At 40.3% G+C, this 24,628-nt stretch overlaps 1 protein-coding gene across 1 annotated transcript in view; it reads left to right on the top strand.

Annotated features, from left to right (window-relative positions):
• LOC130407602 (WD repeat-containing protein 7) overlaps nt 1-21,117 on the top strand; it is a 63,634-nt gene extending 42,517 nt beyond the window's left edge. Inside the window, 7 exon segments of the mRNA XM_056730649.1 lie at nt 2,342-2,528; nt 6,390-6,507; nt 6,772-6,924; nt 7,134-7,216; nt 8,235-8,334; nt 10,542-10,646; nt 19,501-21,117. Coding sequence (XP_056586627.1) covers nt 2,342-2,528; nt 6,390-6,507; nt 6,772-6,924; nt 7,134-7,216; nt 8,235-8,334; nt 10,542-10,646; nt 19,501-19,704 — 950 coding nt within the window. The 3' untranslated portion in view covers nt 19,705-21,117.
• Nucleotides 21,118-24,628: the final 3,511 nt, after the last annotated feature.

Genomic DNA, 24,628 nt, shown 5'->3' with positions numbered 1-24,628 from the left:
TCACACAAGAGAGTCGCCCTGGTAAAGAGTCTAATAAGTGCTAAATGATTTAATAAAATGAAGTCACAGAGTCTCACACACTCTGCGGTGACAGGAAGTGATGTCACATTAATGATGGTCTGCCCTATATTCTGCCGCCCTTCGATCTGTAAATTCAGTCTGTTGACGGCTTTCCCTGTTTAGACACCCTTTGTTTCTCTCCATCTCTCATGTGCCTCCCTCGCCCAGTTCAGCTGCATTGATTTTAACCTCACTTTCCATTTGACCAAAGCAGAGAGAGAGAGAGAGCGAGGGTGAGCGAGGGCGAGCGAGTGGAGGGCAAACGGTCCTGCAGTAATAAGGCCACTGAAACTGTAATGGGATTGAAGAGTCAGGGAGTGTGCAGCACCACACACATTTTTAATCACGGTTATCATGTCGCACAGTATATTATTTTATACAAAAAAGTCATTTCTATTTTAATAATCTGTTGAATTAAATATTACACTATTCAAGCGCTGGAAAAAAAAGAAAATACTATGTTTAAAAGCTCTCTCTCTCTCTCTCTCTCTCTCTCTCTCTCTCTCTCTCTCTCTCCATCTCTCTCTTTCACTCTCTCTCCATCTCTCTCTCTCTCTCTCTCTCTCTGTCTCTCTCTCTCTCTCTCTGTCTCTCTCTCTCCATCTCTCTCTCTCTCTCTCCATCTCTCTCTTTCACTCTCTCTCCATCTCTCTCTTTCACTCCCTCTCTCTCTCTCTCTGTCTAATTAGCTTCCTGTGGCTCTGGCTGTAATGTGGCATGTTTATTGCTCTAACTAACCACTCATTAGCTCGCCTGATGTTTTGTCAATATTAATTCATCCATTTGAACCAAGTCAAGTCTTAAACAAAGATGTCCGCTCTGAAAAATGGACTCGAGCCGTTTGGGCCGGCCAGAGTACAGCGGGTCAATGAACGAGCTTTAGCTTCACAGTGATGAGGTCATTTCCTCTGTGTCAACTTGAACAAGCTCTCACTTTCTTCCTGTCCAGACAGGAAGTGACATGTAGTGATCTCTTTCTGTTTAGAAAATCAAATATGACAATAAAAAGACAGAATAAAGGCAGTACAACAAATACTGACCATGTATGAACAGTATTACCATGTAAAGCTTTAGAGGAGATCCCTGATGACTGTGTAATTGTGTGTGTGATAGTTTAAGAGTAGCAGTGAAGTAAGGCTACGGTTACACGTCTCTACTTCCACAGGCGATGAGTTGGTGAGAGTGAAGACTGTGTGTGTTGCGTGCGTGTGAGTATATGTTTGAGGACTTGTGTGTGTGTTTGCGTGCGTGCGTGCGTGGGGATAGGTTAGGCGTTTTGTTTGGCAAAATTGTTGAATTGTCTAGCTATCTTAATTTATGATTTTAAGTGTTCAGTGTTGTTAGCATCATTTTCTCTTGGTTTCCATGGCAACGGTAGATTAATTTCATAGAGTCATATTCATTTTAATCAGAAGTTTTATCAAATCTGACCCACACAGATTCTGTTGAAGGGTTCATCTGGAATCTGTCTGCATGAATTACACATGAATTACAAATGTTCTCCGTTGCCAAGGTAATTACCCGGCGACCTGTTGCCGTGTCCACGGGCCGAGAGCGGACGCAGATAAATTCTGTGGCAGAAGAGATAATTGTGTCTGTGATTATTACACAGTTGATCAATCAGAAACAACGTAAACATCGATCAGATCATCTGATCAGACATGTGAATGCTTCACACATATACTGTTTGTGTGTGTGTATTTTGTGTGGGTTTGCCAGGGTCTTGTGTGCGGTGACCTCTTCCTCCTCAATCCCACCTGCATTGACGGTTGCCATGGACACAGCATGTGTGGTTGTTGTTGACTAATAGAGGCCTGCAGTCATGTAAACGAACCCCTCGGTGGAGCTCCACTCCTGGACACACGTGTTCAAATCTAACACTCACCGAACCCAAATAAAACACGCATGCTGAAACATGCTACACTGAACACGCAAAATGATTGACAGACGGAGAATTTTTCTGATTGGCTAGTTTTCTAAATGGTTAAATAAGCAGGTGGTACGTAGATTTTTTGGTGATATTGTGCCATTCCTCTGAAAGGTTAGTGATTATTGCTATTGCATCTCAAAACTACGGTGAGAACTGTAAATGGTCAATAAATGTCATCGCATATGTGTTGATATTCTCCGCTGTGTGTATTTGATGCATTATGTTTTGACTGGAGCTACATTAGCTTAGCATCAACATAAGCATCTGCAGACAGACCTGATAACTGATCTGATCAATACATTAGCACTGTGGATATTAATAACACTCTCTCTCTCTCTCTCTCTTTCTCAGGTAAAGCATTGACGTTTCTCCTCCTGCAGCCGCCCAGTCCCAAACTGCCCCCCCACAGCACCATCCGCCGCACAGCGATCGATCTGATTGGTCGAGGGTTTACGGTGTGGGAGCCGTATATGGATGTGTCGGCCGTTCTCATGGGTCTGCTGGAGCTCTGCGCCGATGCTGAGAAACAACTGTCCAAGTGAGAACACACACTAAAGGTTTTGTGGGTGTTTGAATCCGTTTGACGTCAGAGTTTGATTCGTTTGTTCGGTGCGGATGTTTTTTTTTTCTGAACTCAGCCAGGTCAATACACGACTAAACCAGAAAAAGTACATTGACTTGGAATGTTGAAATCAAGGCCTGAAGCAAAGAAACTGTAGTGAGCTGTCTGATCTCTACACAAGCTGTCGATTTATATGGAGTCAGTGTAACTCAAGTCATGTGATTATCACTACTAGACACCGTCCACTAATATCAGGGACACCTAAAAATAAATGAATATTAAACGTTTTTATTTTAAAATGAATAATTGTTTTTATGGAAAGGTTAAATCTTTTTATTTTTTATGAAAACCATAAACTTTTTCTCTAAAAGAGAAAAAAATTATACCCCAAAAAATACATTTTACGATAAAGAAATGTATTAAATAAATAAATAATGTTTAATCCAGGATGAAGAAAAAAATGCTTGCTTTTAGATAACACAATATCTTTTACTTTGTATTTAAATGTAAATATTAAGATTTATTTCTTAGGTAACTAATACTTCACATCTTCAACTCAAGATGAAGAAATATTTATTTTAAGAAAACCATAAATTTTTTGACTTCCATTTAACAAAGTATTTTTTTCTCTAAAAAATAAAGACATGTTTATTTTTATTCCAACCTAAAAAAAAACATTTAAGATAAATAGATGTATTAAATAAATAAATTATTTTAAATCCAAGAAAAAGAAATATTGCTTGGTTTAAGATAACTCAATATCTTTTACTTTGTATTTCAATGTAAATATTAAGATATAACTATAACTACACATGTTCACATCAAGATGAAGAAACATTTCTTATTTTAAGATAACTTATCATTTTGAGTTCAATTGTAAAGAAATATTTGTCAAATTCAAGGCAAAGAAATGCCTTTTTCCATATCTCTAAATCAAAAAGATTAATAAATCTTTATAACTATAACTAACCACGGTTCACCTCAAGATGAAGGAATATTTTTAATTTTAAGATCTTAACTTGATAATAAATAGGCATTTCTTAGCACAAAGGACAGGGTCAAAAAAATCCTTCACAGCCCATCAGTCAGTCGGTCGGTCGGTCGGTCGGTTGCTTTCTCCAGGTTTCATCCCTCCGTGCGCTGCTGCTGTGACCCGCTGACAGACGAGAGGCAGGGTTTAATCTGATTGGAGGCCATTAATATGATGTAATGATGTCTCCTCCTCAGGATGGCGGAGACCTCGATCCGTAAGAGGAAACCCATATGTCTGGACCTTAACCTCCACGCCCGAACTCTCTTAAACAAGGTTACCGTCCAGCCTGGAACCCCCCCAGCCCGCCTTCGCCTCATTAAGACCAAACCTGATCCCTAAAAAATTTATTATGAGTACAAATATGTCTGCGTTTCTCGTGTAGCGCGTGCTAATGCCGTTAGAGCCAAATGACGCTCATTTTTCAGGCGTCATTACCAGCAGATAGAGACGCGGCTCGTCGCTGACCGAGTGGACGTGAATGAGCGAGAGATGTTGCTTCCTTTTCATCTTAACCATGAGGATGTTTCTCTGACCTCCAGACTGAAACAGGGCAACACTATCTGCTTTTGAAATGGCAAATCCATTTAGCAGCACTGCAAGACCTTTAGTGAAAGAGAGAGAGAGCGAGAGAGCGAGAGAGCGAGCTGATGATGTCGTTTAGCAGCATCAGTCCACATCACTTCTGGAGTTTATTTGTCAAAGACTGATATTGATCACACCGTGTTTTGTAGTTTAATGCTGAATATGAGATGAATATTTTTATAGCAACAGCCTCACCTGTCTGTCTATCTGTCTTTATGTCCGTCTCTCTTTGTGGCCCATAGTTTATCTCGATCACTCTTGAAATCAAAGTGATTGATCAGCTATTGGCAAAGTGAGAGAGTCTCATTAACACACACACACATGCACGAAATTGATCCTAGTTTAAAAAAGTGTCTTAGAAATGATATATTAAATATTAATTATAAATATTCATTATTAATTAATTATAATTATATTATTAATTATAAATATTCATAAATACATAATTTGATCTCTCACAGGGTCTGTGTGTATATTTTTACATGATCTCTTTCCCAGGACATTTGTATGTTCTTGACTGGGTATATATTAGTTTTTTATACATTTTCCCCCATCGTCCGAATTTCGCTCAACACCTGAATGGTGATTCACAGAACCTGAGGAGCAGATAAACATTTTCTTTGTTCTCTCATTGAAATATTGATAAATAACACTTGAAAGTGTAAATGTCTTCAGGAGTTGAATCACACGTGAGACTAACATTGATATGTTTCTGTAAAGCTGCGGTTCATTGAGATGGAAATAGTTCAACTTACCGGAGTACTTTTGTGCGCACCGCGGGTGCTTTGAAGAGAGAATGAGGCGTGGCTCACCTTTTAAACGCGGTTTTAGACGCGAGCCTAAACATTTCGCGCGCACAAGTTTGTTATTTAAAATGTAGACATGTGGCAGGTGCGCGTAAATAGGGATCGACGCTGGCAAATTTTTCATTGAGATTGAAATAGTTCAACTTTTCGCAGTGCCGTTTGCGTACAGCAGGTAATTTGAAGAGATTTCGATTTCGAGAGTGCGGTTTTAGACGCGAAATGTGAATCGCCCCTAACAGAATGATTTGAGGAATAATCGAGATCTGAGGAATCTACAGACAGACTTCATTTAAATTCATCACACATTCTGCTTGAGTTTGATCTAAACAACAAGAATCTACTTCTTCAGTTTAAACAGCGTTCAAGACAGAGAATCTCAACCTTACAATGTCTTTCTATCAATACTTTTTAGGAAATGCAAGATGAAAGATGCTTAGGTTAGGTTATCTTTCGCTCATTACAGAAAGTTTTTGTAAATTGTAAATATACAAAAAAATACAAATCTGATTCTGAGTCTTCAGTAGTCAAATAAAAGCATTATTATTGTGCTGATCTATCTTCTTTTCTGTTATTTTTCTTATATGATTCTTCTGTTATCAACCTTACTTTTTAACTTTTTGCCGCACGAGTTATGATGAAATGCTCATTATAGATGATGGTCATTGTTCATATAATTTACGATATTCATGTTTTTTGTTAGTAAAAACAGCACATTTGACACATGTTTCAGAATGTTTATTGGAGGATTAATCAAATGATGAAGTTATTGGTTAGTATTAGTTTTTCCTGCACTTACGACCTTAATGACATCAGCAGAAACATCTTTTTAATGATCACAAATTTTAAAGAAAATCTACAAAAAAATTCTGCTTTTTTTTTCTTGACACAACAATGAACAGGAACCGGCAAAGGCATCTAAAATAACGATTTATCCTCCCAAAAGGAAAATAAAATATACATAATAATAATGAATAAATAATAATAGTAATAATAAAACCTTAAAATAAAATAATAAAAATAAATAAATAAATGAAAATAGTACAAATAGTGTTACATTTTTCAGGTTGTTTGTTGTTGAGCTGGCAGGTTTATTCTCTCTCTCTCTCTGGTGTGTGGTGGAGCGAGGTGCCGGTCAGCAGGGTTTCTCCTCTGTCACATGTTAATGTGTTTTAGGCACGCATGTTACTGAGAAAATGAAAGTGGCAGCACACACTTTGATCACACGCTGTCATGCATGAGTCTCTCTGTGTATCCTAATGCATATTCACACACACACAGGGTGATTTGTTAACATGAGGCCTCGTACAGATGTGCATCGGTGTGTCTGCGTGTGCTGTGATGTGTGCGAGTGACTCCATTGAGCCTCACATTATAATGTGTGTGTGTGACGGTTTGACTCTATATTTGTGTGTTTAGCATCTCAATGGGTTTACCTCTGAGCCCGGGCGCTGATTCCGCCCGATCGGCCCGTCACGCCCTCTCCCTGATCGCCACCGCCCGACCCCCTGCCTTCATCACTACTATAGCAAGAGAGGTAACATTATACACATTAATGCACACACTCACATCTCAGATTCACATATACACACACAGGTTGATAAAGTCACAAAAATACAGACGCACAAGATCAGATTCACTTATACAACAGCAAACACACGTTTGTGTTTAACAGAAGCAAACAGAGATTTATTCTTCACACCATACATTCAGTCTCGATCTGTCTCTGGGATTCTTTGATGTGAGGAAGTAAAGTTTACCTGTCGTGTGTGTTTGTGTGCGTTTGTGTGCGTGTTTGTAGGTTCACAGACACACAGCGATGCAGTCTCAGGGTTCACAGTCGCAGCAGAACGTCAACACTACGACACTCGCACGTGCCAAAAATGAAATCCTGCGAGTCATCGAGATTCTCATCGAGAAAATGCCGTCTGACGTGGTGGACCTGCTGGTGGAGGTACACACACACAAATACACACAAACACAAACACTGCTGAGATCAAAAACGTCCTTTATTTTTTATAAACTGTATAAAGTTACTTGTTGTGTGTTGTATTTGTTGTGTTTATTTGTGTTTTAGATATCTTGTTTGTATACCTTTTGTTGTGTTTGTTGTGTTTATTTGTGTTATAGATATATTGTTTATTGTTGTGTTGTGTGTTGTAGGTGATGGATATCATCATGTACTGTATTGAAGGGTCTCTTCTAAAGAAGAAAGGACTGTCTGAGTGTTTTCCAGCCGTTATCAGGTCAGTGTTTTATACAGTTTCACTTTTATTTCTATTTAAAACATTTGTACAACTTTTCAAGATTTTAAAGTTTGTTTTAATGACGTTGTGCTGTTATTAAATGAATATCGAGCAACAAACTAAGCCTTTGTTTCGAAGGAATGGGGTAGGGCAAAGAGAGTTCTATATTATTGTTGTTGTGTTTTCATTATGAATAATAAACCAACATTTGAAGCAATTTTTCATTTTAAATAATTGTTAATTTATTTATTTATTTAGTTGCAATAATGGGAGAGATCAAACGTTTCAGATCAAAATAAGCGCTCAGATGTTGAGTGTAAAATGCGCTGTATTTATTCATGGTTCACATCCATACCACCAACAACAAACATTTTAATTGTCCTTCAAAAAAGCACTGAGGTCAAATTGACTTCTGTATTGATGTTCATCCGATATCTTATAAAGGTTGTGTTTTGTATTTCATTGACTAACATGTAATTAGAAATCTAATTAATATTAAGATTAATCTAAAATGTTATTAAATAAATTCAGTAAATTATTCACTAACAAGCTGTTTTATTTATTGGTCCTTCATGAACTTCTGAAAGTGATGACGCCTGAGGTTCATTGATCTAAAGAGGTCAGAGGTCAAACCACAGGTGTCAGTGACTCATGTGTGATTAATGGATTTAATTCAGATTTGCATACTTCTGCTGTTCATTAAACACATATATTTCTATCACGATAAGAAACATTACACTTATAATGGATTTGTAACATACTGCATCTCTCTCTTCCTCTCTCTCCCTCTTCCTCTCTCTCTCTCTCTCTCTCTCTCTCTATCTCTCACTCTCTTCCTCTCTCTATCCCTCTCTATCTATCTCTCTCTATCTCTCACTCTCTATCTCTCACTCACTCTCCCTCTTCCTCTCTCTCTCTCTCTCTCTCTCTATCTCTCACTCTCTTCCTCTCTCTCTCTCTCTATCTCTCACTCTCTTCCTCTCGCTCCCTCTCCATCTTCCTCTCTCTCTCTCTGCAGGTTTTATATGGTGGCGTATTGTGACCGCAGTTATCGTATCGCCGTCGGAGCGCGTCAGGGATCCGTGGCTCTTTATGACGTGCGCACTGGAAAGTGTCAGGTGAGATGTTGTGTGATGATGAAAGCTGTGTGGTGGTGTTCTGCAGGTGTTCACTGGAGGGCAGAGGTGCATGATGGGAACCATCGCCCTGTAGAGCCGACAGATCGATCTGATCCTGTGACACTCAGGTGACCGTGATGTCACGGCTGAGGTCACATGATAGAGTCTTACTGTCACGCCCACTGCTGTGTGCGTGTGCACGTGTGTCTGTGCGATTGTATGTGTGTGAGTGTGTTTGTGCGTGTGTGTGCGCGTGATTGTGTGTGTGTGTGTGTGTCAGGTCAGGCAGTAATCCTCAAAGTTGTCAAAGTGCACAAGATGCCTCTGGTTTGAGTTGATAAGACCCCATACACATACACGCACACACACACACACACACACACACATAGGTTTGTTTCTATATTTTAGTGATGATGTTTATTTATCAGTTATTTTTCATCTGATGTACTTCACAATAGTTTTGGCACACTTGAGTAGTTGTGTTATAGTAACTATGTAAGAATAAAAAACATTGCATCTATTTTAGGTCTTTACTAATGTTTGTACTAATCTGGGTGCGTTTGTTTGTACTTTGTGTACATGTGTGTGTGTGTGTGTGCGCGTCTGTGTGTGTACTGTACATGTGTGTGTATCAGACAGTTAGTTTCAGCTCTGGGCTGAATTGATTGAACGATTGATTTTAGACTGTTTACAGTTCTCAAGATCAAATCTCTGTGAAATCGCTGTCTGGGGACCCTGACGATCAGATCATATGCACATCCCATAATGCTCTGGCCACAGAGACTGATCACTGAACGCATGATGTGCATGAACACTGAACAACTGCAGCTACTGTGTGTCTCTGTGTTTGTGTGTTGTTGTTCACCATGTGTGTGTGTGTGTCTGTCAGTGTGATTGTGTGTTCCCCCATGTGTGTGTGTGTGTGTGTTTCACTCTGTCTGTCTGTCTGTCTGTCTGTCTGTGTTTGTGTGTGTGTGTGTGTGTGTGAGTGTGTGTGTGTGTTTGTGCGTGTCTGTCTGTGTGTCTGTCTGTGTGTGTGCGTGTCTGTCAGTGTGTTTGTGTGTTCCCTCATGTGTGTTTGTGTGTGTTTCACTCTGTCTGTCTGTCTTTCTGTCTGTCTGTGCATGCATGTGTGTGCTTCTTGTCCATATTAACATGTGGTTTACCTTTGATCTTTGGAGTGGACAGCCGGACAACAGCTGTTTACTACATTACTAATTGAAAACTGTGTGTGTGTGTGTGTGTGTGTGTTTGTGTGTGTCCATGCGTGTGTCTGCTTGTCCTTTTTTTATTGAATTGAATTGTTTTCATTGTCTTACACAATAGACAAAAAAACAATGAGCGCACTGAACTCACTGAGCATCAAGACAATCACACTGCAGAGAGAGAGAGAGAGAGAGAGATATACAGAGAGAGAGAGAGAGAGAGAGAGTTTGTTTCTAATGAGTCCCCATGAGGTTTAGTCACTGTCATGGATTTATCTTCACATGATCATTTAAACTTTACCTCCAAACACACACACACTCACTGAGTGCTAAACTAAAGTGTGTTGTGATGTGTTGAGCTAGGTTGTATATACTGTGTGTCACGTGTTTTTCTTTCCTCATTGGTCTTAAACTCACTGGAAGTCATTAACAGTGTATGTTTTGCTGTCTGTTGTGGTTTCTGTTGAGGTGTTGTGATGTGACAGCTCAATATCTGCAGACGGGCTGTATTATGTGTTTTTATTTGTGTGTTTTTATTAAAAACACTTGTGTGGTGGTTTCTAGCAAGATGTTAATCTGATCTCAGATGATGATTGTGTTACAGCCGCTCTGATGAAAATGTTGCTCTAGAGAAACGAGTCGACATTCATGTCAACATCTGATCAGATCAAACACACATTAACTGAAGATTTCACTGACGGCCGTGAGCTTGTGAGCTTCACGTACACACGTTTGCACGTAACGCAACATTTGTGTCTGAAAACTAGACACCAGCATTTTAAGACACATCTGTGATTTCTGATGAAACTAATAAAGTTGTGTTATGTAAAGAAAATAGTAAATAAAAAATGATGTAGAAATCTAAAATGTAAAAATACCCTTTGCTGTGTAAATGATCTGATTGGCTCACATCATTCGCATGTAAACATCCAGGTGTATCGTTCTGTTTTATTAACTTGTGTGTTTGCTGATGAGTTTTTCTTGTTAAACACCCGTCTGCAGCATATTCACGGACACAAAGGGCCGATCACCGCCGTTTCCTTCGCTCCTGACGGACGGTACCTGGCCACCTACTCCAACGCTGACAGTCACATCTCCTTCTGGCAGGTAAAGACCGCTGACCTGTGATCAGTTCTCTACACATTTGTACAACATGAGTTTATCTCAGAGCCACCGCAGTCTTGTGAGAAGATCTTTCAGAAACACTCCAGTCATCTTCTCTTCCTCTGTGTGTCTAAGAATGTTTTCAGGCTAATGGAATCATTACTGTAAAGCTAAACCAGGCTGTGTGCGTGCGTGTGTGTTTGTGTGTGTTTGTGTGTGTGTGTGTGTGTGTGTTGTAATGAATTCTGTAATCCTCGAGAGTCCACAGGCGTCCGGTGCTGCCGCCTCACTGTTATCCAGGCTGGGTTGAGGGCGGCGGGGCGTCTGTGACTGCTCTCTTACAGCCTGTGTTATAGTCCACAGTCTCACACGCTCTCTCTCTCTTTCACTCTGTCTCTCTCTCTCTCTCTCTCTTTCACTCTGTCTCTCTCTCACTCTGTCTCTCTCTCACTCTTTCACTCTCTCACTCTGTCTCTCTCTCTCTCTTTCACTCTGTCTCTCTCTCACTCTGTCTCTCTCTCACTCTTTCACTCTCTCACTCTGTCTCTCTCTCACTCTCTCACTCTGTCTCTCTCTCTCTCTCTCTCTTTCACTCTGTCTCTCTCTCACTCTGTCTCTCTCTCACTCTTTCACTCTCTCACTCTGTCTCTCTCTCACTCTGTCTCTCTCTCTTTCTTTCACTCTGTCTCTCTCTCACTCTGTCTCTCTCTCACTCTTTCACTCTCTCTCTCACTCTGTCTCTCTCTCACTCTGTCTCTCTCTCACTCTTTCACTCTCTCACTCTGTCTCTCTCTCACTCTTTCACTCTCTCACTCTGTCTCTCACTCACTCTTTCACTCTCTCACTCTGTCTCTCTCTCACTCTGTCTCCCTCTCACTCTTTCTCTCTCTCACTCTCTCACTCTGTCTCTCTCTCACTCTTTCACTCTCTCACTCTGTCTCTCTCTTTCTCTCTCTCTCTCTCTCTCTCTCTCTCTCTGTCTCGCTCTCTCTCTCTCTCTCTCTCTCACTCTTTAACTCATCCACTCTCTCTGTCTCTCTCTCTCTCTCTCTCTGTCTCGCTCTCTCTCTCTCTCACTCTTTAACTCATCCACTCTCTCTGTCTCTCTCTCTCTGTCTCTCTCTCTGTCTCGCTCTCTCTCTCACTCTCTCGCTCTCACTCTCACTCTCTCTCTCTCTCTCTCTCTCTGTAGGAGCCGCATTTGAGTTTGTTTTTTGGTTCCATAATTTACTTAGTTTTCTTTTCTATTGCATTCTGGTAGTACACCTTCTAAAAAGGCAGGGGGCGCGCCACCCTATAAGTTGGAGCAGGTACCGCATGATTAGGGAGAAGAAGTGCCAGCAGATACAGTCTTTGACCTCGGCCCGGATCTGCAATACCGGAAGGCTTGGCTTATACCAGAAAGCGCTACACAGGAATACTTAAAGACATTTAAAACAGTTCTCATTTTTTGTTTAGTCTTTTACTCCATCTATTTTACAATAAACATCGACAAACATTCAACTACAAACACTCTTGGAATTTCTTGGATTCGGGCTGTGAGTCTGACCCTGCACTTGCATTCTCCCGGTGGTCGAAAACAGTAACAGGGGGTTACAGGAAAAATCCAACGTTGTTTTTGCCACTATATTTCGTCAAAGACTTGCTGTGGATTCGTTAAAAACTGCCTGTGAATTCATCAAAGGCGGATTTATGTTGAAACTACGCGATATGAAGATGAAGGAAACGTCGATCTAAGCGTGGGAAGCCAAACAAAGAAACACTTCAGCGGAGGTATGTGCTTTCAAAGTGAATATTATTAGAAGGATATAGAAATGAATTTCACTGCAGATTTTTGAGTTGATGAACTGTGACACAATCAAGAGCGGTGAAAGCACAACCTAATTGGAACAAATGAAATGCAACGATATGTTGATCTTTGGAAAGAATAGGAACTGTTTTCTACTTTTTTGAAGCAAGGTATACTCTCTGTGATTTTTGGAATTTTTTGGATTTTTTTTGTTTTGTTTTGTTTTGTTGAGAATAATGGCAGATTCCAACGAAGAAGAAATAACTCCTGTTAAAGACATGAGTGAAGTTGTCGCGCAATTGCGCTCATCTAGAGGAGGAAAAATGTCACATGTAACAAGGAGAATGAACATTGTGAAAGATTTAATGACTGATCCGGAATTTCTTGATGAAGTTAAACAAAACATGATTAAGTTTTATGAATTTCTTGAAGAGTTCAAAGCCTTGCATGCCTCCTATAGTGAAATGTTGGATGAAGAAGCAAATCAAGAAGACCTCGAGACATGGTATCAGCCTAGATGTGTACAGATAACGGCTTTTATGGATAACGTTGAAAATTGGATTTCAGGCATAGAAAACCCAGGTTCCCAAGCCACAGTTGAAGTCTCCTCTTCTGTCACCCAAATAGAAGATGAAGATACTGATACCGATGCACAATCATTTAGATCACAGACATCGTCTGTATCATTGCGCATTAGTGCAGAGGCAGAGAGAGTAGCTTTAATGGCTAAAGCTGCAAAGCTGCAAGAAAGGCATGCAATTGAGGAGCAGGAGCATATTTTAAGAAAAAGGAGAGAATCTTTAGAGTTGCATTCTGAAATTGAAGCCACTACTGCAAAAATTAATTATCTGAAAGAAGCTGAACAAGGAATGTATAAACCTGCTCATTCTGATGTGACGGTTCAGATGCCCTCATTAGGAGCAGAAGCAGATGAAGTGAAGACAAAATCAACAGTGACACCTTTACCATTGGATGAAAGGCTTGCTAGCTCTCTTTATTTACATGACAGGACTTCCCCAGTAGTTAAAAGCAAGCCAGGTGTTCAGGTTCAATTTCCTCTTCTTAATTTAGGCCCAGATAGGCATCACAGCAGATCTGTCTTCCAGCCCAGGGCTAGCCGGCAACAACTACAACAGACCTCCGCGTACAGTATTCCCCCTGTCATTCCCCAGTCATTTGCAAGGTCAGCCACAGCAATTCAGTCCACTGTACCTCAACAGCAAATTCCTATACCCAATTCAGCACAGGAAAGCCATATGATCAAAATTCTGGAAAAGCAGAATGAATTAACAAGGATTCTTATGAAACAGCAACTTCTCTCTACACTACCGCAAGGTAGCATTCCACTCTTTGATGGACAAGTTCTTGAATACAAGTCATTCATTCACTCCTTTGAAAATATGGTTGAAAGCAAAACTAATAACAATAAGGATAGATTGCAGTTTCTTATTCAATATACTAGAGGCTCGGCACAAAGGCTTGTCAAGAGCTGTGAGTACTTGTCACAAGATAGAGGCTACCAGAGAGCAAAGGAGTTGCTAAAGGAAAATTTTGGAAAGGAATACAAGATCTCTTGTGCTTACTTGGAAAAAGCCCTATCCTGGTTCCAAATCAAATCTGAGGATTTTAAGTCACTACAGGATTATGCTATGTTTCTTAGGAGCTGCTGCAATGCTATGGAGGAAATGGAATATATGGAGGAGCTGGATACAGTATCCAATATGAGAAGCATTGTGCTCAAGCTACCATACAAGCTTCGGGAAAGATGGCGTAACAAGGCCTATGAGCTACAGGAACAACGAAGAGGTAGGGTAAGAATTTTAGATTTAGTCTGCTTTATTGAACGACAAGCTCGCATAGCAGCTGATCCAATATTTGGTGATCTTCAAGATCAGTCGGCCAGTAGAGGAAAGGCTAGATCCCCAGTCAAATCACAGGCCTCGAAGTCATCTGGCAGTACTTTTGCCACTAGTATAGCTATTGCCCAAAAGCAGAAGAAGTTTGATCTTTCTTGCCCCTTCTGTAGCTCAAGACACAGATTGGACTTGTGTGAAGATTTTTTAAAGATAACACATAGAGACAAGCTCAGTTTTATAAAGACCAAAGGCATATGCTTTGGATGTCTCTCCAAAGGCCACATTAGCAAAGACTGCAAAAGCCGTCTCAGCTGTCAAGTATGTAAGCAAGCTCACCCTAGTGTCCTACATATTGAGGCCAAAGATAGTATCATCAAAAAGGCAGAAAGATCCGCCGATGTTACAGGCAGTGCATCAGCAGGGTTATGCGGTCATATAGGGGCCGGAGCCAAAGAGAGTGTGCTGTCCATTGTCCCAGTTCAGGTTAAGGCAGCAAAGGGCAGCCAAGTCTTACAAGTGTATGCTCTCCTGGATCCTGGATCCTCCGCCACCTTCTGCTCAGAGGATCTTATGTTTCGCCTCAATCTGAAGGGTAGAAAAACTCAAATTCTTCTACGCACAATGAATCAAGAAAAAACTGTTCCAACTCATGTTGTATCTGAAATTGAAGTTGCAGCACTGGACAGCAATAACTTCTTACCTCTTCCTGATCTCTTCACTCAAAAAGAAATGCCAGTTACCACAAACAGCATTCCAAAGCAGAAAGACTTAGCACAATGGAAGTATCTAAGTCGAGTCAAACTTCCCAACATTAATTCAAAGGTGGAGCTGTTGATTGGCACAAATGCTCCAAAGTGTATAGAACCGTGGGAGGTTGTTAATAGTCAAGGTGGGGGCCCCTACGCAGTTAGAACCTTATTGGGATGGGTTGTAAACGGGCCACTGAGAAGTGCTGATGGCAGTGCAGAGAGTGTGAGTGTGAATAGGATATCGGTTGCAAGTCTAGAACAGCTTCTGATCACACAGTATAATCAGGATTTCAGTGAGGTAGCATCTCAGGAGAAGACCGAAATGTCAATTGAGGACAGAAGGTTTTTAGAGATAGCCAATGAGGCGTTCTTACAAGATGGACATTACTATCTGAAGTTGCCCTTTAGGAAAACTGATGTCAGTATGCCTAACAATCGCCAAGTAGCAGAACAGCGCCTCCAAACTCTAAAAAGGAAAATGAAAAAGGATGGACAATACAAACAAGAATATGTTACTTTTATCCATGACATCTTTGAAAATCATTATGCAGAGGAGGTCCCAGAGGAAGAACTCACGCAGGTACCTGGAAAGGTGTGGTATATACCACACCACGGAGTATACCACCCCAAAAAAAGGAAACTTAGAGTGGTGTTTGATTGTGCAGCTACTTATAAAGGTGTATCCCTCAACACAGAGCTACTACAGGGTCCTGATCTGACCAATTCCCTTGTTGGAGTCATTTGGAGATTCCGCAAAGAACCTATTGGAATTCTGGCTGACGTTAAGTCAATGTTCCATCAGGTGGGAGTAGAGAAATCAGGTGTGGACTACTTGCGCTTCCTGTGGTGGCCACAGGGTGACACCCTTCAAACCCCAAAGGAATACCGTATGCTTGTGCACATATTTGGTGCAGTGTCCTCCCCAAGTTGTGCAAGTTTTGCATTACAAAAAACTGCTGATGACAATGAAAGCTGTTTTCCCCTTCACGTAGCTGAAACAATCCGGCACAACTTTTATGTGGACGATTGTGTTAAGTCCGTGGCTGAAGAGTCTGAAGCCATCCAGCTAGTAAAAGACCTCACCGCACTATGTTACAAAGGTGGATTCCAGCTGACTCAATGGGTTAGCAATAATCGGGCAGTTCTAGCATCCATTCCAAAAGAAAAATGGGCAAAAGAAATTAAAACACTGGATCTTGACAAAGACAGCCTACCAATAGAAAGAGCCCTGGGATTGCAGTGGTGTGTGGACTCTGACCATTTCCAGTTTAACATCAATTTAAACCAGAAGCCACATACCCGCAGAGGCATACTTTCTGTTGTAAGTTCCATTTTTGATCCCCTCGGTTTTCTTGCTCCTCTCATTCTCCCAGCCAAGCAATTGCTACAGGAGCTCTGTCAGAGAGGTTTTGGATGGGACGAACCTTTGCCCCAAGCTTTAGTAGACCGGTGGGAAGGATGGACAAACAGTTTAGAAAGAATAAAAGGCTTCAGTGTTGCACGTTGTTTGAAACCAAAGGACTATGGAACAACAAAGTGTGCAGAACTACACCACTTTTCTGATGCCAGTGAGAATGGTTATGGCTCAGTGAGCTACATAAGACACGCTAATGAACAGGACATTATACATGTCACTTTTCTCATGGGAAAGTCCAGAGTCCTTCCTTTAAAGAACATCACAATACCACGTCTGGAGCTAGCCGCTGCAGCATTGTTGGTAAAGGTGGACAAAATGCTAAGGAGAGAACTACATCTAACATTAAAGCCCTCCGTTTTCTGGACCGACAGCCAAACCGTACTTAAGTACATTAGAAGTGACACTGCAAGATTTAAAACGTATGTAGCAAACAGGGTCTCGCTGATTCGGGATAACTCAGAGCTGTCTCAATGGAGATACGCAAGAAGTAAAGACAATCCAGCTGATGATTCCTCAAGAGGATTGAGTGCAGTCAAATTTATGGAGCAAAGGAGGTGGATGCATGGCCCAGAGTTCCTATGGAAACCTGAGGAAAGTTGGTTAGAGGTGGAGGCATTGGGCTCAGTGTTACAGGATGATCCAGAGGTCAGGAGAAACACTACTGTTTTTACAACAGTGGTGAACACTGAAACACCCACAGACCAGCTTATTTCATACTTTTCAAATTGGATTAGGCTACTTAAAGCAGTGGCATGGTACATCAAACTAAAAAAGGCCTTGATACTGAGAATCAAAAAACAAAAGGACTTTCCATCGTATCAAGTTATTACCCGCTCCCACAGCCAAAAGGTGAGCCCAGAACTTGAGGTTCTCAGGTCCAAACCCGGTGGACAGCTCCTCTCAGTGGAAGATCTCTTACAGGCAGAAAGGTCAGTTATCTCTTATGTTCAGAGGCAAGCATTCCCAGTTGAAATAACAACACTACAAGCCACCCCACCTAAAGTGAAAAGGAGCAGCAGGATCTGTAGGCTTGATCCTGTGCTAGATGAAGGCATCTTAAGAGTAGGTGGCCGGATGCATAAATCAGCCATGCCTGATGAAACTAAACATCCCTGTATCTTGCCCAAAGATGCACACATTTCAATTCTTCTTTTAAGACACATTCATGAACGCTGTGGTCACAGTGGTAGGAACCACATGCTCTCAGAGCTTCGTAAGAAATATTGGATTAGTAAGGCCAATTCCTTAGCAAGAAAGGTGCTCTCAAAATGTGTCATGTGTCGACGTGTGAGGGGCAAAGCAGGTGAGCAGAAAATGGCAGATTTGCCGCTAGAACGAATCCTACCTGACCTCCCTCCCTTTACCAATGTCGGATTGGACTATTTTGGCCCGATTGAAGTGAGGCGAGGAAGAAGCACCATCAAAAGGTATGGAGTTCTGTTTACATGTATGTCCAGCAGAGCTATTCATTTGGAAGTAGCTTTCTCATTAGACACTGACTCATGCATTCACGCTTTGAGGAGATTTGTTTGCAGAAGGGGGCAGGTTAAGCACATCAGATCTGACAATGGAACGAACCTGGTGGGTGCTCAGGTGGAACTCAAGAAAGCTCTGATAGCACTGGATAAGTTGAAGATCCAGGATGCCCTGCTTCCTTATGGAATCGAGTGGAGTTTCAACCCACCAGCAGCATCGCACCATGGCGGAGTCTGGGAAAGGCTTATAAGATCTGTTCGTTACGTGCTGAACTCCACACTCCATCAACAGTCTATCGATGATGAGGGTCTTCAAACTCTATTCTGTGAGGTAGAGGCTATTTTAAACAACCGTCCTCTCTCCACAGTGTCCTCAGACCCATATGACCTGGAACCACTGACCCCAAACCACATCCTCCTGCTGAAAACCCAGCCCATTATGCCTCCAGGAATTTTCCTGAAATCAGACCTTTATGCTAGACGCCGCTGGAAACAGGTCCAGTATATGGCGGATCTCTTCTGGCATAGATGGACCAAAGAATATCTTCTTCTACTCCAGGAAAGGCAAAAATGGACTGTAGTGAAGAAGAACCTGAATGTTGGAGATCTTGTTCTAGTGGTTGACCCCACTGCTCCTAGAGGATCATGGCCACTAGGAAGAGTTCTAGAGACTAAGCCTGATCAAAAGGGGCTGGTCCGATCCGTGAAGCTCCAGACACAGACTTCAATCCTTGATAGACCCATTACCAAGCTATGCCGAATTCTGGAGACTGAAGAGTGTCCAGTGCCTCCTAAAGATCACCAATAAGGGATGTAATGTATAAATACATATTTTTCTAAAAACATTAAGAGATTGTTTATTTCTGGCCCCTTTTTTGTATTTATTTTAAATAATTGGTTCTATAGAGACCAATTAGGGGCCGGTGTGTAGGAGCCGCATTTGAGTTTGTTTTTTGGTTCCATAATTTACTTAGTTTTCTTTTCTATTGCATTCTGGTAGTACACCTTCTAAAAAGGCAGGGGGCGCGCCACCCTATAAGTTGGAGCAGGTACCGCATGATTAGGGAGAAGAAGTGCCAGCAGATACAGTCTTTGACCTCGGCCCGGATCTGCAATACCGGAAGGCTTGGCTTATACCAGAAAGCGCTACACAGGAATACTTAAAGACATTTAAAACAGTTCTCATTTTTTGTTTAGTCTTTTACTCCATCTATTTTACAATAAACATCGACAAACATTCAACTACAAACACTCTTGGAATTTCTTGGATTCGGGCTGTGAGTCTGACCCTGCACTTGCATTCTCCCGGTGGTCGAAAACAGTAACAGGGGGTTACAGGAAAAATCCAACGTTGTTTTTGCCACTATACTCTCTCTTTAACTCATCCACTCTCTCTCTTTCACTCAATCACTCACTTTCTCTCTCTCTCTCTCTCTCTCTCTCTCACTCTTTCTCTCTCTCACTCTTTCTCTCTCTCTCTCTCACTCTTTCTCTCTCTCACTCTTTTTCTCCCTCTCTCTTTCTCTCTCTCAATCACTCTCACTAACTCACTTTTTCTCTCACTCTCTCAGATGAACACGTCTCTGTTGGGCAGTATTGGGATGTTGAATTCTGCTCCTCAGCTCCGCTGTATCAAAACGTATCAGGTTCCTCCGGTCCAGCCCGCGTCGCCCGGATCTCAGAACGCCCTTAAACTCGCCCGGCTGATCTGGACCTCAAACCGCAACGTCATCCTCATGGCTCACGATGGCAAGGAGCATCGCTTCATGGTGTAAGGAGTCACAGGTTTGAATCCTTCAGCTTCATAGCAGTTTCACAGTCAATCCAGGGCAACGGTACCACGTTTACATCCGACGGTGTAACTTTTCATTCCTGTTTTATTTTATTTATGCTCATGAGACTGAAGTTCACGAACAGATTGAACCCTGTTCATCCTGCTTGAAGGTCAGACAGATGCGACGGAGCCGATATCACGTGAATGTTTTCCATTTTTTATTTCTTCTGTGTCTCAGAATTCTTTCACCTTCAACTCACTTTTGTGTTAAACACACGGAAACACTCCTCACGGTCGACACTGAGAAATAATGTTATTTAACACAGAATCTACGTCCACACCGGACGACTAGAGTCATATCATGCTGTCGTATCATAGAAGTGAACTTTTCCTTTAGCGTGTTGTGTAGTTGTGAAATGTTTCGGTGTGTGTTTGTGTTTGTTGTGGGTTAGTTGGATCTCATAAGCACTGGAATATTTACAGCTTTGTTCACAGTGAAAAACACAAGCACTGCACGCCGCCATCTGCTGTCAATCACACTATAATGTACTGAACAGAGTTCTGTGATTTTACAATAAAAGTCAAGTTTATTAGAATCTCACACACAAATTGGTCCTCCTAAAAATACCTTTTGTATAAAGGGAAATAAATCGTATTGTAGTTACAAGAATAAATATCATTCAGTATGGAAATATTGATTTTTAAAACATGTTATTTATTAAATTAAATCAATTTAAATCAATACTGTAAATAATACCAGGATCAGTCATTTTTGTACAATGTCAGTTTATGCATCTTTTTTCTTGAGTTACAGTAATGAAAATGATTTTGTTTTTTCAAAGATGATCTTGAATTTCTTACTTAGTTCAGACCAGTCCACACTTCACACGGCCAGAGAGAGAAAACTGTTTGCCCTCAATGCTTCTGTCACAGAAACAATATATATATAGATTGTCATAACACGCATAAAATCTTACTGAGATCTTATTCTGAAAATGTAAAAGAATCAAGAGAGAGAAAGAGAGTCTGAATGTTGAGTCTCTCTAATCTGTCGTATTTGTGTTTGTGTGTCTGTGTTCGTTTCCTATGATGTGGTTTTTATGCGTGTGGAAAAGTCCTTGAATGTTTTGGAACGGACAGAAAAACTGGAATCATAGCGTGATTGATTTTCTCCTGCATATATTAACGGCTTCGTCTGTTCTCTCTGCTGTAAAAATGAAATATTCAGGCTTTCCTGCTGCGATCGGTTTCAGCGTGGCTCGATGTCTACATGGAAATACATCCAAATGCTTTATCTGTAGATGTGAGAAGTGTGTATATTTAGATCAGTGTGTATATCAGATTGTGCTTTAATGCTCTTTATGGATTATTATTGTTGTGTCATTGTGTTGAATAAACATTTACCATGACAACCGTCTGTGTTCTGTTTGTTTTACACACATGTGCATGACGGTTGTGTTTCAGCTCCACTATTAACAGCATTGTGTGATTTTGCAACAATTAAGCAACAACACACAATTGTGATTGCGATGCAATATCATACACAAAATATCACATAGTTATATGGGCCAAGCTTAACTTCCGGTAGACCGCTGCAAAGAATAATCACTGTTGAGTAGTCTTCATTTAATTTAATACAATTAACATACATTGAAAAATAAATGTATATTAATATAAATTAAAATGTAAAATCAATTTTTAAATTAGAACCAAACACATACCGGAAGTTACCTTCAGGCCAGGCGCGTGCGTCTCTGCTTCAAAATAATGCAAATCGCAATATTTTGCAATAACATCCGCTTTTAAAAGTTATTTGTGATGCTTTTTCCCCCAGAAAAAGTATGAAGCATGTTGCTTATTTCATTTTTAACTCGTTTGAATATAACGTGCATTTTAAATTTGACAAATGTAAAGAATTATGTCTCGCAGATTGTTTCTCAATTTGTCATTTTTTTCGATACTATGATTCCAGTGTTATATGAAATATCATCATTTTTGGAGCGTCACTCGCCCAATTTGTTGTATTAATTGTGTAATTTCACAGTGTGTGTGTGTGTGTGAATGCAGCAGCTGTGTGAAGGAGTCCACGGGGACGCTTTGTTTCAGTTTAAAAAGCCTTTTGTGGTGGAGACTCGTGCCGGGTGTGAAGAATCCGTCAGTTGAAATATTCCCGATGGTCAGAACGCATCCGTTTACCTCACAGATGCTCTCAGCGCGCGAGAGCTGTAATGTGGTTTTCTGACTGACTGAATAAATAAGATTTTATTTTCAGGCCTTTTTGTGGACGTTTTATTTCTCTCAGGATCACCAGAAAGCAGTTACAGCGCGTCACAGATTCACTAAACGCCAGCGAGAGCAGATGCACGTCCTCCAGAACGCTCTCGGCTCTGAAATATTAGGCCTATTATCGGCGCTGGGAAAGAATTCATCATTTTAAGTGTGAAAATACAGCGGCTCTCTGAAGCTCAGAGCTGTCGATCTGAATGAGAAATGAATTTCAATGAATTCAGACGGAAACAAAGTGAGAGAAATGAGCCGAGCGGCTAATGACCTACAACACCTACTGCTGTCTTCATCTTTAACATCATCTTCATCCTCAACATCAGTGTTGGGCATCTTCATCTGTAAAAAGTAATTAACAGTTGCTAATTGTGCTAGGATTGTGAGTATTATTCATTAAAGCACAGATTTTAAAATTAGACTTTGAATTTTGATGTCAATTCCACTATCACACACACACAGGCTATATTACACACATTTAGTTTAATTACATCAGAAGTAACTAATTTAATTACAGAACAAATAACAGTAATCCCTTACTTAAATTACATTAACTAATTACTTATTAACTAGTTACACACAACACTGCTCAAGATCAACATCATCATCTTTATCATCATCTTTATTATTTATTATTATAACCATCATAAATGGCATCAACATCTTCATTATCTTCATCCTTGTTGTCATGGAGACGTTCTTCACACTATCTATCTGTTTCTCCTCAGAGAACATGGTGTCAATAGCTGCTGTCTAATGTGCCATCAGATGAGTTTGTGGTTAAATGAAAATTTTTGAATTCATGATGTTTAATTTGAGTTTGGATGAGATTCATTACATTATGTTGAAAGCCACACACCGCTATACTGATGTTTGTTAATGTGGTGTTTTGGGACGTGACCATAGAGTCCAGTGCAGCACTTGAATGTTTATTTTTAACATCATCCTTCACTTCCTTGAAGATTTTGAAACTGGTTTCACATGAAATGCAGGAAAATGTGAGGAAAGATGAGAGAGAGGTGTGACTGGCTATTCTCTGACCCAGAATGCACTGGAGGAAGTCGCCCCAGCTGAGAACAAACACACACACCAGGAGATGGACGTGACACTAATATGGAGTCCAGGCTGACCTCTGACCTCTCACCTCATACCCCCACTGCTCACTTTACAGCAGCGCTGAGGGCCAAAATCAATCGCTGCCCACGGCACAGAACAAGCGCTAATGAGAGAGAGAGAGAGAGAGAGATATGTTGGTCTTTAATGGCGAAAGAGCTCAATATGCACAAATGCCAAAAGATCAAACGCACAGAGAGAGAACGTGTGTAGAGCACCTGAATCCTCAGGGCCCATCTTCACTGCAAAGTGTTTCACATGTTAATCGTGTGAGAAGAACATGGGAAATATTTACATGTGTGTGTACAGTAAGTATTAAATTAAGCCGCATGGAACAAATGCATTCACAGTATTAGTTTCCGTGTTGATGTGTTTCATACTGAAGCAAAATATTATGTTATACTTGTGCATTTTGATAGCACACCACATTGATTTAAATTTTTTCCTTATGGCCCATATATGATTAATTACTAAAACTATAACAATATTTCTGTTCATTGAAATAAAAAAATGGATTTAAATATTATCTCAATTAGATTAGAATTGTTGCCTTAGCAATGATCTCCAATAAGGTTGAGGTAATACAACTGTTAGCCTTTATTGAAAAAAATTAAAAGAATAAAAGTAAAGTAAATAGTAATATTTTTTAATACATGATAAAATAACAAAAACACAATAAATGGCTTAAAATGTGACAAAAAAAAGGAACTTTTCATCCATTAATTTATGACAATTTTTATTCATATATATATATATATATGAGATAAGTGTTTGGTTCCTAAATGAGATTACTCTGTTTTTTTTTTAAATCATGTTTTTTATATTATGCTATCATGTTTTTCTTGTGTTATTTAGCTGTTTTTTATTTTAGTTATTATGGCTTGAATACAAAACTGCAGTTTGATTGATATTAATAAAATAATAAAAAAGATTTTTGAAGACTTTTGGAACCAGACTCTTCATATATACCAGCTCTAAATATGTACTATATATATTTGCTCTTAGGGAATAAAAAAAATATTTTGAACATGTTCAGTGCTTTTCTGTAACCTTTAGTGCTCAATATATTCATTTTGTTTTTCTTTGAAGAGATACTGTAGATTTCCACTGTGATGACCTCCGTGTGAAAGGGTTAAACATGAACAAGAGTAATTTGAAAAAAGCTCATTTAAAATATTAACAAAACTAAAATACTGCAACAGAGAGAGTCATTATTTTAGAGATCATTTTACAAAAATCTACATAATTCCAGGGGAGACAGAATGAGTGTAAAATACGGTTGATTATTGGCTCGTGACATCTCTTGTTAATCTCTCTGATCATGAATTGAGTTTCTTTACACCTGTTGTCCGCTGCAAATGAACTACTGTGTTAATCTGTGTTTGTGTGTGTGTGTGTGTGTGTGCACTGGAGCCGTGGGAGATTACAGAGTGATGAACCATCCGGAGACCCTCAGACCACCTGATTAATACAGCACCAATCCATCAATCCTACAGCAGAGAGAGAGAGGGAGAGAGAGATCGGCCGCAGAG

This window comes from Triplophysa dalaica, chromosome 19, assembly GCF_015846415.1.
Source record: "Triplophysa dalaica isolate WHDGS20190420 chromosome 19, ASM1584641v1, whole genome shotgun sequence".
Taxonomy (NCBI): domain Eukaryota; kingdom Metazoa; phylum Chordata; class Actinopteri; order Cypriniformes; family Nemacheilidae; genus Triplophysa; species Triplophysa dalaica.
Note: the sequence above shows the minus strand (reverse complement) of the source record. Positions and strands in the feature narration are given on the sequence as shown.